Source organism: Anabrus simplex, chromosome 3 (genome assembly GCF_040414725.1).
Source record: "Anabrus simplex isolate iqAnaSimp1 chromosome 3, ASM4041472v1, whole genome shotgun sequence".
Lineage (NCBI taxonomy): Eukaryota > Metazoa > Arthropoda > Insecta > Orthoptera > Tettigoniidae > Anabrus > Anabrus simplex.
In genome coordinates this window covers 361,767,520-361,782,420 of record NC_090267.1, presented here as the reverse complement: position 1 = coordinate 361,782,420, position 14,901 = coordinate 361,767,520, and the positions used below count along the sequence as shown (strand labels likewise).

The following is a 14,901-nucleotide window of genomic DNA, read 5'->3' as shown; positions in this document are numbered from 1 at the left end:
GATGGGATGGAAAAAGTTAATCTCTTATAGATTACTTTTTGATCAAGAAACAACTACAAAATAGACTGTTAGACGTAAAAGTGATTCCTAGAGTCTCCCTGGAAAGTGATCATAAACTCCTCATTGGATACTTCAAGTTTAACAAGTTAAAAGAAGTAAGAACCACACAGGTAAAGAAACTCAAGACTTGGAAGCTGAAGGACAATGATAGAATAATAGAGTTCCAAGAAAACATCAAAACAGTAATACCAAAGACAGATGAAAGAACAGTTGAGGAGGAATGGAAGGATCTGAAAGAAAATCTAGTAATGATAACTGAGAAGGTTTGTGGACAAACCAGTGGCACAAGAAGATGCAAGGAAACTCCATGGTGGAATGACAGATCAAGAACTGCTATCCCGAACTAGAACAACGTGTTCAGAAAATATTTCAAGGACTGGACTGATCATAATAAGGAACTATATAGGGTTGCTAAAAAACAAACAAACAAAGTTGTTACAGAAGAATGAGAGAAGTGGTTGAACAAGTGGAGTGATTAATTGAAAGAGGATGTTAATGGTAATAAGAAAATGTTATATGGGATGATGAAAAATAGAAAAAGAGATAAAGAACACTCCTAATACCTAAGAGATGATAATGAAAATCTGATCACTGAAGATGAGAAGATCTAAGAGACTTGGAGGACTTACTTTGATGAATTGCTAAATGTGAATTGCATGCAGCCTACACAAAAAGACAGTACTGGTACTACCTCCTGCAAGTCTGCTTCTGACAATGGGTTAGACTTAACATGGAGTGATGTAGAATATGCCTGGAAATACATCAAAACTGGAAAATCAGCTGGTGCTGATGAAATTAATGGAGAAATGATCAAGGCTATGGGCATTTCTGGAAAACATTGGATCTACAGACTCTTTCGTAAGATCTGGAAAGAAGGGGACATACCAGTCGATTGGAAAACAGGCATCATAATTCCAATCTTCAAGAAAGGAGATAGAAAGAAATGTTCCTACTTTAGAGGCATCACTTTAACATCTCAAGTTGGTAAACTTTATGAAAGAATTATAGAGCGTAAAATCAGACCCCTTATTGAAGAGAACCTCTTCGAAGAACAGTATGGATTCAGGAAGGGAAGATCAACATCTGATTTAATCTTTACAGTCCGTCAGTTAATGGAAAAATACTATGAACACAACCGAGATTTGTGGTTAGCCTTTCTGGATATCAAGAAAGCATTTGATGCAGTGAACAGAGAGAAGGTGTGGGAAACACTGAAGAAAATTGGAATACAGGATGACATGATACACCGGATCAAGAATTTGTATGAAGATACCTGAAGTAAAATCAAGACACCTGTAGGAATGACTGAAACCTTTGATATAAAATCTGGGTTAGGACAGGGTGGTGTTTTGTCTCCTCTTCTTTTCATCACTGTGATGAACGAGATTCAGAGAAAAGTTCACCAAACCATTGGAGGTAAGAAAATGAAAGTTATCTTGTTCGTGGATGATATATGCTTGTGGGGAGACTCTAAAGATCTTCAAGGACAAATAAACTCCTGGACAGAAGCTGCTAAAGAATATGGACTTATCTTCAGCCAAGAGAAAAGTGAGGTTATGGTCATGAAGAGATACGGACAACCAATGGGACACATTGAAATGGAGGGGAAACAGCTACATATGAACCATGAGTTCAAATATCTTGGGAGTGTTATCTCTGATACTGGTTCTATAGACAAGGAAATTTCCCACAGAATTCAGGCAGGTAGCAACTTTTACAAAATAGTTAAAGACGTAATATGGAACAAGAAAATACCAACAAAATGTAAGAGAGTCATATATGAAACCTATTACTTACCAATCCTGACCTATGGTTGCAAAATATGGACCATGAGAAATAAAGATGTTAGTAGAATCCAGGCAGCAGAAATGAAATTTGTCCGTAGCATGATCGGTAAAACACGGAGGGACAGAGTCCGTAATGAGGAAATCCGCAAGCAGGCTCAAGTTGTAAGACTGCAGGACAAAATAACAGTGCAGCGACTGAGATGGTATGGACATATGCAACGCATGGGTGATAACAGACTACCAAAAAATATGTACGATCTAAAACTTGAAGACAAAAGACCAAGAGGGCAACCAAGACTCAGGTACAAGGACATGGTGAAGATTGACATTCAACAGAGAGGACATACTTTGTAAAGCATCGAAGAAGGAGCAGGGTGTCCACCCGTATGGAAAACCTGGGAAACAGGGAAATGTCAGGGAATTTGATAATTAACGGGAAAACCTGGAAATATCAGGGAATTCAGGAAAAAATCTGGAAATTCATTCTTCTGCCAGATAAAATTGACATACCGTATTTATCCGCATAATACAAACACATTTTTCAGTTTTTATAACATTAATCTAGGGCATGTCTTTTATGCCAGGAATAAATTTTAATGAAAAGTTAGTGTGATCTCGAATGTGAAGTATTCAATAATATCAATAGCTATATGATTGATCGAATTTTCTGTTTTGATCTGCTTACTATTGAATATTCTGTGTTGTTGGGGAATGGTGAGCTCGATGAATTAGACCTATATTGCGTTCTCAGTTTTTTCCAGTAATGTTTCCAGACTCTGAAACAGCTTCGAAAGTTCAATTGCACAGAACAAAAGTTGCATGTACAATCACTCATGGTTTGGCTCTCTATTTCCATAACAAGTTCTTGAGATGGGTAGTAAGTGCACACATTTCACCGTTGGGTTTGACAAGTCACTGAATAAAGTTTCTCAGATAGGCCAGTGTAGTAGTTCATTGTTTCAATCCTGATACTAATGAAGTATGCACTTCTTATTTTGATTCCATGTTTCTTGGTCACTCTACCTCCTCAGATTTGTTAAATGGTTTTTTGCAAGCACAGCAAGGACTCTATCTAAAAAAAATTACAAATTTCAGTGGATGGTCCAAATGTTAATAAAAAGTTCCTTCAGGATTTTGGTAATTTATTAGATGATCTAGATGTTCCTATTTTGTTGAACATTGGATCTTGTGGCTTGCATAGTGTGCACAATTCATGTAAAATGACAGTAAAAGAAATCCAGTGGAATATTGCAGAATTCCTTCGTGCTCTTCACTTCTTGTTTTGCTACGCTCCTGCAAGTCGTGCTGATTATATACATTATTCAGGTTCAAACGTATTTCCTTCGAAATATTGTGCTATAAGATGGCTTGAAAATTTTCAAGTCGTTGAACATGCTACAGATATCCTACCTAATGTCGAAAAATATGTGGAAGGAACAAACAGAGACAAGAAAATCCCAAGTTGTAACAGCTTCAAAATAGTATCAACTTCACTTAAAGATAAGGTTCTTAAGGCCAAGTTGTCATTTTTATTATCACTTGTTGGAGATTTGGAACCAGTTCAACAACAATAAAGGTGTTTTAATTTAATCCACCTATTCAGTACTTTCATTTCCACTTATAGTGGTTACATAAATAGACTCACAGTTAAATGGGACATGTTTCGCCCTCAATTAAGGGCATCTTCAGCCTAAAAGCAATCAAGAGTACAACTAATATTAAAAGTGGAAGCTAAAAGTTTAGCCAGTTATTAAAATTCGGGACATAAAAATGTGAAAAATGATATAATATATAAAGATGCTAATGTAAACACTGTCAATGATTAAACTAAAATCTTGTCAGAGACTAAAAAATCTTCCATTAAAATTCCAATAAAGACAATTAATTTAAAAATGTTAGTGGAAAACCAAAGTGGTAATAATATAAAGCCAACGACATGAGGGCGTGAACATAAGCATAAACATGATTGTCATAAATATAATATGTCCAAGGCCGCTGACGAAATTCGTCAGCATGAAGTGAGACAGAAGCATCAGTTGGAAAATTGTAAGTGGCCCTTGGCACCGTAGGTAATACTATTGGCTGAAACCTTGCCTGAAAATGCCAGTAGATACTGAAATAATGTTTTCTGTAAGATTTGGAACCATTCCTAAAAGTTTCAGACAGATCTCCCATTTGCATCACTCCTTTATGAATCTTTAATTGATGATAAATATCATGACAAAGTTTGTTAAGTCTGAGTCACTGCAGTCTTCAGAAGATCTCCTAAAACGTATTTAGACAGTAAAGAAAATCTTCTGCCTGCATCTAAAATTGACATAGGTTATGCTGTTAAAGCAGCACTTCGTGGCAATCCTGGATTAAATGATAGAGATATATTAGTGTTTTGCACAGATTGTCTAAGAGGAATGGTAGCTTTGTGCAAATAGTTACTGGAAAGGTCACCGCTGGCATATCGTCGTCATCATCTGCAGTTTCCAGCTGTTGGCCGCATCTGCTCACCGCTAGCATATAAACTGACTAAATTAATTTCTTGTTTTGATCCAAGTGTAGCCAAGTAGCCTCTAAGCAGCAGACTGCTAAGGATAGCTTTAAATGCCTTTATTGAAAACAAATGGATCTCAGGTAATGAAGCCATTCATGTACAAAGGGAGTTCACTTCTGTTTGTGAGAATGATACTTTGAAAGAAGTGAATTCTTTGTATTCTAAAGACGAGAGGTTAATCACTTTTGGCTTCGCACTGTTCTTCCCATAGTAAATTTGAAAACAGAAAAGTTGGCTTCATTTCTCAAAATGATACTAATATTGTTTCATGGAAATGCTTCATTTGAATGTGGTTTTCCTGTTAATAAAGAAATTATAATAGAGAACATGCTACAAGTATCCCTTGTAGCACAAAGAATAATATATGATTCTATCCCAAACCCTGGTGGAATTGAAAAGGTCTCCATTAATAACATGCTCCATGCTGCAAGGAGTGCTCATGCTTTGTACGTTCAAAATCTAAAGGAGAAACGTGAAATATTGGAAGTAGAAGATTCTTTGCAAAAAATAAGAGAAAGGCCGCTTTGTTGCTGAAAGAATTAGAAGTAAAGAAGTGGAGGGTGATGGCAGAAGCTAGAGTCGTTGGTGGCTACAAAAGTTTCTTCACTGAAGCAGTAATGGTAATACATGTAAAAAAAACTTAAAGTGAATTTAATCAGACGAAATTAAACTTCCAAGTTTTAATATGCACATTAATTGCTCACTTATTTTTTTGGATGTTAAATTTTAAAAATGTATTTTAATATTACTGACACTTCCTTTATAATTGTGTTTTTTGTCATCATGTGTCAGGGAAAAAACTGGTTTTTATGTCTGGAAAACAGGGAAATGTCAGGGAATTTTAAAATCTGGATTTGGTGGACACCCTGAAGGAGAGAAGTTAAAGAGACCGCAATTGGTGGAGAAGCCTCGTTCGCTGACCCATCGCTTAACCCTTAATCGGGCGCGTAGCGGTCTAAACGACCGACCACTAAAAGTTTTGGTCAGGGAATCCGTCTGAAAGTCAGCTATGCCCCCCCCCCCCTCCTCCAGACTATCTCCCCCAAGGGATCGTCTGGCCACCTGATAGGGTGGCCCCTCCTCAGACACCCTGTGGACAGAAAGGTAGATGTTCGAGTCAGTCTGCGGTCTTTTACACCGATGCGCCCGCTAGTGTAACTTGTTTCTCGGTCATTGTAACCAGTACGCGCCCGGCTGTGTTTTACTAGATTCGTTTAGTTTCGTGTGCATATACATCTCAATATGGATCCTGCTGAAGAGGAAAGGATCCGATTATTGATAGAGAGTGTTGAAAAGGAAGAAAATGAAAGAATAACTGCATTTGTGAAAGACAGAGACAAAGAAGTAGGATGCCTATTAGAAGAAGTTGATGAGGCAGCAGAAGATATTTCCAGACAGCAGCCACAAAGTGATGATGAAGGTGAAACTGACAATCTTCAGGTTACTGACCATGATACAAATAGTGAGCTATCTGGTAATGATGGATGCGGTGCTGGTGTTTCTGAAGTGAATTTGACAGGCAAGGACGGTAAGACAGAATGGCGTGCGCACCCAACATTTGCAAGGACTTGTCGTAGACCAGGTCATAATATTGTAACACGCCTTACAGGGCCTAAAGGTTTAGCCAGGAATGTCAAAACTCCAATTGAAACCTGGGAGCTATTTTTTCCAGACGATATTATACAAAAGATTGTCGACTATACCAATATTTGGTTAAAACAATGACAATAATTCTTCAGTGTTCACATAAAAAAAATAGTGCAAAATTGAACTTGAATATGAACTCAAATATACGTAAAATATTGTATAATTCTCTCATATACATGTTTTTCACAAAGGTGGTTGTTATGCTGTAAAAGTAGAAGTTTTTCATTTGAAATACAACTATTTCTGGAAAAAAAAAAACTGTGTTTTAATTTATGATTACTTATGCCAGGAATATTACAGTGACAATGGATGAAGGGGAGGATAAATATATATCTAGTTCAAATAGCTTCCATTTTACAAACCAGAAAAAATAAAGTTATTTTTCTAAGCTTTCAACACTTATTTGTAAATCAACTCAATTTTCATCAAGTTTTTATTTTTCTAATCCGGTCATTGACTACATGAAAATGTTTTAAATTATTTAAATAAAAGTAAACTTCCTTGCCACAGTATTAAACTTCAACATTTTTATTAGATTACAAGACCGTACGATAAATTATGAAAATAATCGCTGCGGTGTTCGTCGGAAGAGCGCGCCGATTGAGGGTTAATGGAACGACGTGGGATATGTATGTATGTATGTACGTAGTTAATTAATAATATTGAGGATATCAGTACTTTTGATAATATCGATGATTTCAATCACTTCAGTTTTCTTATATGTGGATACGTCAGGAAAAAGATGAGCGATAAGTCATTTACTACATATACACTCTTAAAAATTATCATCTATCATCATTACCAGCAGCTCATGTGGATATCATTCCTCTCATAAATTCTATGAATTAAGTTAACTGCATAAATGTACCACATACAACATATTAACATGTCATCACTAACTTACGACACCTCATTCATCTTTATTTATGAAAATAAGTATGGTATGCCATTTAAAAAATGATTCTAACAACCAATATCTTTAGCAATTATGTGTTAGTAACCTCACGGTAGCATAATTGTAATAGGTAAGTATGATATACTCCTATTTATTAAGCGAACATGACTGTGATTGAAATCTGGGTTAATGTTGGTTAACATTCTACTTAACTTTCCTTATATGGGCTTGTCTCTATGATTTATATGTGAGATATATAACTCACATTCAACGCTGGATATGGAATACCTAAGAATTATTACTCATCATGGAATTAAATATATGTTATTAACCTCAAATTGCATCAATCCTTTCAATATAATCCTTGCAACAAATCATTCTCTTCTTCAGCGATTCTCTTCTTCTTATTCACTCATTCTTCATATATCTATATCATCCGTTTCATATTTCCTCATCGTATTTCTTCTTTCATCTCAACAACTCTCATGTACACGCTGACTTGACGCAGACTATTCCATAATCATCTGTTTGCTTGAATGTTACATTTCTTCTTAATCCACTTCTGTATCATTTCATACTACTCAAATGTCTTCACATAATCCAACTATAACCTATGTAAGGCACTGTATCACCCACGAACCTGCTACGCCTCTCCCACGTGGCGCGTCCCAGGTGGCGGATAGGGGGGTCCTCACCGGCTTGGCGGCGGACTTGAGGGAAATAAAATACCTCTCGCGGACCAAACACACACCCCCTGTGGGTGGGGGAGGCTGACGGATAATACACCCACGGTATCCCCTGCCTGTCGTGAGAGGCGACTAAAAGGGGCGACCAAGGGATGATTGAATTAGAACCATGAAACTACTTTTGATTTGTACCATCACGCGGGGAACACCATGGGTTGCCTGTACTTGCGAGTTGTACCACTATGTTCGGTACGAAATGGGTTTGTGTTTAGTAGTAGTCATGAGCGTGGCCTGGGGGTTTCCAGTACCCGTGCGTCGTACCCATGTGAGCACCACCGTGGGTCTGGGCGTAGCCTGTGAGTTGTACCACTATATGAGCGACACCGTGGGTTTGCGTTGCCTTTGATTAGTATCCACTCTGTGAGGAACACCACGGGGCCCGTGGGACCGGCATCCGTGCCTAGTACACCTAGGTGAGGAAACTCATTGGTTTGCGTTGGCTATGAGTGGCGCCATCGTGTGAGAAACACCATAGGTCTGCGTTACCTGTACGAAGTACAATACTTCTGAGTAGTACCGTCTTGTGTGGAACACCGTGAGTTTCGCTACTTTTGATTAATACCCCAACATGCCAATACCATAGTTCTACTTTACTCGCAACATGTACCATTCTGTGGGGCCTTAGACATGGATTTTGCACCCCTTTCGACATCAAGCATCATCGTGCTTTATGAGTGGTCCCTTGGTCAGTAATCAATTATGTATGATCTTTGAGTCTGATCCACTGTATTTTGGTTGTTTGTTTCTTTTTTTTTTTTTTTTTTTGCTGTTGGGTTCATGTCCATCCATTCATTCTTCATGGCGACATTATTTTTTGGTCAGTGGATGAATTTGACATTTTTGTTCTTTCATTTCGTACCATTAGGGGCCGATGACCTCGATGTTAGGCCCCTTTAAACAACAAGCATCATCATCAGCACTGTATCACCACCATTTTATAATATACCAACCATAACTTACTCGTTACATGTGTTGCGTGTAAGCTTTGGGAAGGCATTCTTTCTGATTATATTAGACATGTTTGCAAAATTAATAACTGGTTCGATAGAAGGCAGTTCAATTTTAGGAAAGGATATTCCACGGAAGCTCAACTTGTAGGATTCCAGCAAGATATAGCAGATATCTTGGATTCAGGAGGTCAAATGGACTGTATCGCGATTGACCTGTCTGAAGCATTTGAAAGGGTGGATCATGGAGACTACTGGCAAAAATGAGTGCAATAGTACTTAACAAAAGAGTGACCGACTGGGTGGCAATATTTCTAGAAAATAGATCTCAGAGAATTAGAGTAGGCGTAGCTTTATCTGACACTGTATTAATTAGGGGAATTCCTTAAAACAGTATTATTGGACCTTCATGTTTTCTTATATATATATAAATGATATAAATAAAGATGTGGAATCAGAGATAAAACTTTGCGGATGATGTTATTCTGTATAGAGTAATAAATAAGTTACAAGATTGTGAGCAACTGCCAAATGACCTGGATAATATTGTGAGATGGACAGGAGGCAATGGTATGATGATGAATGCGGTTAAAAGTCAGGTTGTGAGTTTCACAAATAGGGAAAGTCCTCTCAGTTTTAATTACTGTGTTAATGGGGTGAAAGTTTCTTTTGGGGATCATTGTAAGTAGATGGGTCTTAATATAAGAAAAGATCTTCATTGGGATAATCACATAAATGGGATTGTAAATAAAAGATACAGATCTCTGCACATGGTTATGAGGGTGTTTAATGAGGGTGTTTAGGGGTTGTAGTAAGGATGTAAAGGAGAGGCCATTTAAGTCTCTGGTAAGAGCCCAGCTAGAGTATTGTTCCAGTGTATGGGACCCTCACCAGGATTACTTGATTCAAAAACTGGAAAAAATCGAAAGAAAAGCAGCTCGATTTGTTCTGGGTGATTCCTGACAAAAGAGTAGCTTTACAAAAATGTTGCAAATTTTAGGCTGGGAAGAACTGGGAGAAAGAAGGTGAGCTGCTCGACTAAGTGGTATGTAATAAATAACACTAGTATGGGTGAACAATAAAATCCTACTAGTGTTATTTATTACAAATACTTTCAATTTGGACCAAAAAATGAATTTTATCGCATGTTATTTATTTATTTATTTATTTATTTATTTATTTTATATGGCGGGACTCAGGCTATGAAGCCTGCTATTCTGTCCGACCATACATACTCCTACATGAAGAGTTACTGTAAATATACACTAAATTATCTACAGTTTAATATCTTAAGGTATCAATTAAGTGTTTTAATTAACCTAATAACTTAGCTATGATCAAATCCTACTATGTTATAAGAAATTATTATTATCTATTAACCAGGATTGACAGAGTTTCTTTAAGTGGAGGTGGTTTGACATGCTCCTAATTTCAGCAGGTAGGGAATTCCAAATTCGGCTTGCGGCGACTACAAATGATCTACTGTAGCCAGTTGAGCGGTGAATGGGAATGCTTAGTACTGCGGTGGATGATGATCAGGTAGGAATACTAGAAGGTGATGCTAGGTAATGGAATTGTGTGGCAAGGTATTCAGGTGTGTTAAGGTTCAGTATACGATGTAACAGGGAAAGAGTGTGTAAATTTCGTCGCTCTCTTAAGCGTAGCTATGAAAGCCTACCAAATGCGGGAGAAATATGGCTAAACTTTGGTATCCCTTTCAGACCTGAAAGAAAACTGGCGGTGTGAATTTTTGTTTGTACGTCAAAAACTGACTAAAATGCTCTTAAATACATATATTTTCAGTTCATTCTACAAAATAAAAATTAACATCTGAAAAAATGCACCCGCACAATTGTGCGTGTCAGGACTTAATTCACTACTTACAAAAAAGAAATAATACCTCATTGTATGTGAATATACATATGTACATGATCAAATGTTTTATTTTACAGTGGGGAATAATTTAAAACAATTAAATCTTCGTTCAAACACAAGTAAACATTACATTTTCTACACTGAGGAAGAGTTTTGCTTTTACTGCCCTTTTGGCAGCAGCAACTTGTCATCAGGCCTGAAAGAAATATGGAGGTGTCAAAACGTCAAAAACTTACTAAAATGCTCTCAAATACATGTTTTTACAGTTTATTTTACAAAATAAGAACTATCGGCTGAAAAACAGAACCCACACAATTGTGTGTGTCAGGACTTCATTCACTACTTACAAAAAATAAAAAATTAAAAATATTCAACTCAGTACATGTGAATATGCACATGTACATGATCAAATGTTCTATTTTACAATGTGGAACGATTTTAAACTATTAAAATCTTACACATTACATTTCTCATGTAGAGTACGAGTTTTGCTTTCACAGTCCTTTTTGTGACAGCACCCAGCACTCCTGCATGCATTGCATGTAAGGAAACCTAGCCCGCACATATGTGCGTATCAACATTCAAAACCTCATGGTATTACGTATGATGATGTAAGTTCACAATTTATGTTTGCTACACAATTTACACAATTCAGTAAAGCTTCTAGATTAATATGAATGCAATAAATAAATACTTACTTTAGGCATTACTGCTTCCTGCCATCTTGCTAATGAACTGTATTTTTAAACTCTTCTTCCTGCCCTCTGGTGGTCAAGTACTAAATAAAAACAGCTGAAGTACATGCTACGTGTCCTGCACAAGCACTGCAGTCCGGTCTAGCGCCAAGAAAATGTCAAATATGCTCAGACATAAATAAAATACGAACCCGCACAATTGTGCATACACGGTAAAGGGGTATATCTGAAATAAATCGAACGCATGCGTTATGTGCCTTTTGGAGCTTGACGGAAAGTGAGGCGTTCAGGTTACTGTATACAACGTCACAGTAGTCAAATATTGGCATTACCATACTTTGGATAAGCAGTTTTCTTACATTTTGGGGGAGTAAATCTCTGAGTTTTTTAAGGGAGTGTAAGGATTAAAAAACTCGCTGACATATACCTGTTACACGATCGTTCCAACTAAGATTTTTATCCATTATCATCCCTAAGTTATTAACTGTGTCTTTGAATTGTAACCGAGTGCCTTTTAATGTTACTGAGTGGGTAATAAGTGGTATGTTCCGAGCTGTTAGCGGAGAAATGGCGTGGAATGACATTAGTAGACAAATAGGTTTGAGTGGCGTCTTTAAAAGTAGGAAAGATTACAGAATGAAATTAAAGTTGGAATTCAAGACGACAAATTGGGGCAAATATTCATTTATAAGAAGGGTAGGTAGGGATTGGAATAACTTACCAAGGGGGGATGTTAAATAAATTTCCAATGTCATTGAAATCATTTAAGAAAAGGCTAGAAAAACAACAAATAGGGAATCTGCCTCCTGTGCGACTGCCCTAAATGCAGATCAGTATTGACTGATTTATTTATTTATTTATTTATTTATTTATTTATTTATTTATTTATTTATTTATTTATTTATTTATTTATTTATTTATTTATTTATTTATTTATTTATTTATTTATTTATTTATTGTCTTTCTGAGGATGTAAAAAGACAGGTGGAGAGTGAGTGTCTGTCATTATAATGAAAACTCCCCAACCTGATTGTGACTGATGTTAGGCAAGCAGGCCTACCGTTACAATGAAATCATTTAAGAAAAGGCTAGGAAAACAACAGATAGGGAATCTGCCACCTGTGCAACTGCCCTAAATGCAGATCAGTATTGATTGATTGATTGATTGATTGATTGATTGATTGATTGATTGATTGATTTATTGTCTTTCTGAGGATGTAAAAAGACAGGTGGAGAGTGAGTGTCTGTCATTATAATGAAAACTCCCCAACCTGATTGTGACTGATGTTAGACAAGCAGGCCTACCGTTACAATGAAAATTCCCTAACCCGATCTTCATATGAGAAAAGACGTTTGGTGACTTCCCCGTCGCATTACTAGGGTAACGTTAAGAGCTATGCAATATAATACAATCTAGCTCACAACATGTACACTACCTAACATAGAATTCTGTATACATTGTAGAATTCCGTAGCGAAGCACAGGTACATCAGCTAGTTAATATTTTAAATCTGATCTATACTGTCCAAGTTGTCTTCCTCCTACTGTTCATGAAGTAATTTGGCTATTTCCTCAGGTGCCAACTGCCAATGTCTTAAAGAAGTGGGAAAATATTGTAATTGGAAAAAATAGTTACTAATATTATGTTTTAAACACTGATGTATTTGGAAATATTCAGAAATTCATATAGTCAAAACACTCCATCAGACGCATGGGTTACATTGTAGCCCGCTTGTAACTCACTCCAAATTAAAGCAAAAATAGAGCCGCTTAGGTTCACTCACAGATATTCCTGCTAACACATTCAAACACCAAGGTCACACTGCAAGAAAAGCAGATAAGCAAACAGCCCTATAAAGACTACAGTATTGCCAAGTTGAAAAAATTAACATTGGTGTACTTTATACCCCAGCATGCCTGTTGGAGGGTTAAAAATGTTATTTCCACTGTCATTTCATCGTTTTTTTCATTGTTCAGGTCTCCGTTGCATGTATATGCATTACTATACCTTGTCCATGATTTCTTTAACTGTTAATTCTTTTCCAATGAAAACTAAAGAAATGATGTACAAGGCTGGTCCCCTGTTATGGTGATGGACTAGGCCTACATCTGAGAGACAGAGATAGTATTAAACAACCTGCTTCCTGTTTGGGATGGAGAAGCCCCATTACATGAAACAATGGAGTTTCAGTGGAATAAATAACTACAGGTTAAAGGTAGCTGCATAGTCCCCCTGTCTATATGTTAGCAAGAGTCTAAAACAACTAGGTAGTAGGAAATAATTTTCTTAGAGAGTTGTGACCCCAGATAATAATCTGTAATGAAATGGTTGCTATGTAAATCTAGCAAAAAATGTAATTTGCCATTTTATTGTGTAATTGTTAAATTGTATAATTTTTTAAGAATCTTTTACAAATATATTCTTTATTTCAGCAGCGGAAGCGCAATCGCAGTAGTACAGATGAACATGTTGAACAGACGACAGAGGATGATAGTCATCAACTGAAGAAAAAGAACCGGAAACGCACAGTGAAAGTTGAAAGAGAGATGGAAGAGGATGACGTATCCCCACTTTCTCCCGAAAAAGATTATAAATGTTCTCTTATCTTATCAGAGATTAATAGGAAAATGTGTATAACATCATGGAGGGTGTGAGAGTACAGCTGAGTGTGCTTGAAGGCAATATAATGTTATTTATTAGACATTTGGTAGTGTTACAGTGGTTCTATTAAAGTGTTGAAATACTGATACTTTTCTGAACTTATGTGATAGGACTTGATAAATGTGCTGGGGATCAAAGAATAATTTCTTGCTGACATTATGAGCCAGTAGCAAATTGTGATTGAGGTAAATCAGTGTTTTATCACATTTTATCCCATTAGTGTTCCTTGCCAACAGCACACGGTAGTTGTTGGAGATTGAAAGAAAATATATATTTATCAATGCAGTTTTGAATGTTTAGTCTTCTTTAATAAGAAATATATACTGTGTTCTGGTTGGTTGTAAGATGCACTCTTAACTTCCGATATCGAGGAAAATCTCACAGATACACAACACTGGATTGTGAAAGAATGATACCCATTCCTACTTTTTGAGCATCATTGAGGGCGTGAGTATCTACTCTCATTAAGGACGGATCTTAAGAGATTTCATTCCTGTAGCAGGAGATGCTGGGAATGAAGAAAGGGAAGATAGAACAAAGAAATGAGCTCCCTGGAGAGGTTGAGATGAAATAGACCTCGAAGAACTGGAGCTGATGAACACAAAGTCCATCTATGAAGATGCTAGTAAGTATCCTTCTCCTTTTTGTGTTCTTATGCTTTTCTCTCCATCCTATACCCCCTTCAGTTCACATTAACCCATGGTTATTTCCTTTGTGGGGGTTCATATATTGTCTCTTAAATTTCAATCTTACTGGGCGAGTTGGCCGTGTGTGTAGAGGCGCGCGGCTGTGAGCTTGCATCCGGGAGATAGTATGTTCGAATCCCACTATCGGCAGCCCTGAAAATGGTTTTCCGTGGTTTTCCATTTTCACACCAGGCAAATGCTGGGGCTGTACCTTAATTAAGGCCACAGCCGCTTCCTTCCAACTCGTAGGCTTTTCCTATCCCATCGTCGCCATAAGACCTATCTGTGTCGGTGCGACGTAAAGCCCATAGCAAAAAAAAATTCAATCTTTGATGTGTAATTTAAGAAGCATATTC

The 14,901-nt window shown here is 37.0% G+C and overlaps 1 protein-coding gene across 4 annotated transcripts in view; it reads left to right on the top strand.

Annotated features, from left to right (window-relative positions):
* The window catches only part of LOC136866378 (UPF0547 protein C16orf87 homolog), a 105,533-nt gene extending 91,389 nt beyond the window's left edge, over positions 1-14,144 (top strand). For 2 of the 4 annotated variants that reach the window (XM_067143274.2, XM_067143276.2), the window contains exon 4: positions 13,631-14,144. In XM_067143274.2, coding sequence (XP_066999375.1) covers positions 13,631-13,852 — 222 coding nt within the window. In that variant the 3' untranslated portion in view covers positions 13,853-14,144. The remainder of the gene's footprint in view (positions 1-13,630) is intronic. The other 2 variants (XR_011017935.1, XM_067143277.2) reach the window with 2 other exon arrangements.
* Positions 14,145-14,901: the final 757 nt, after the last annotated feature.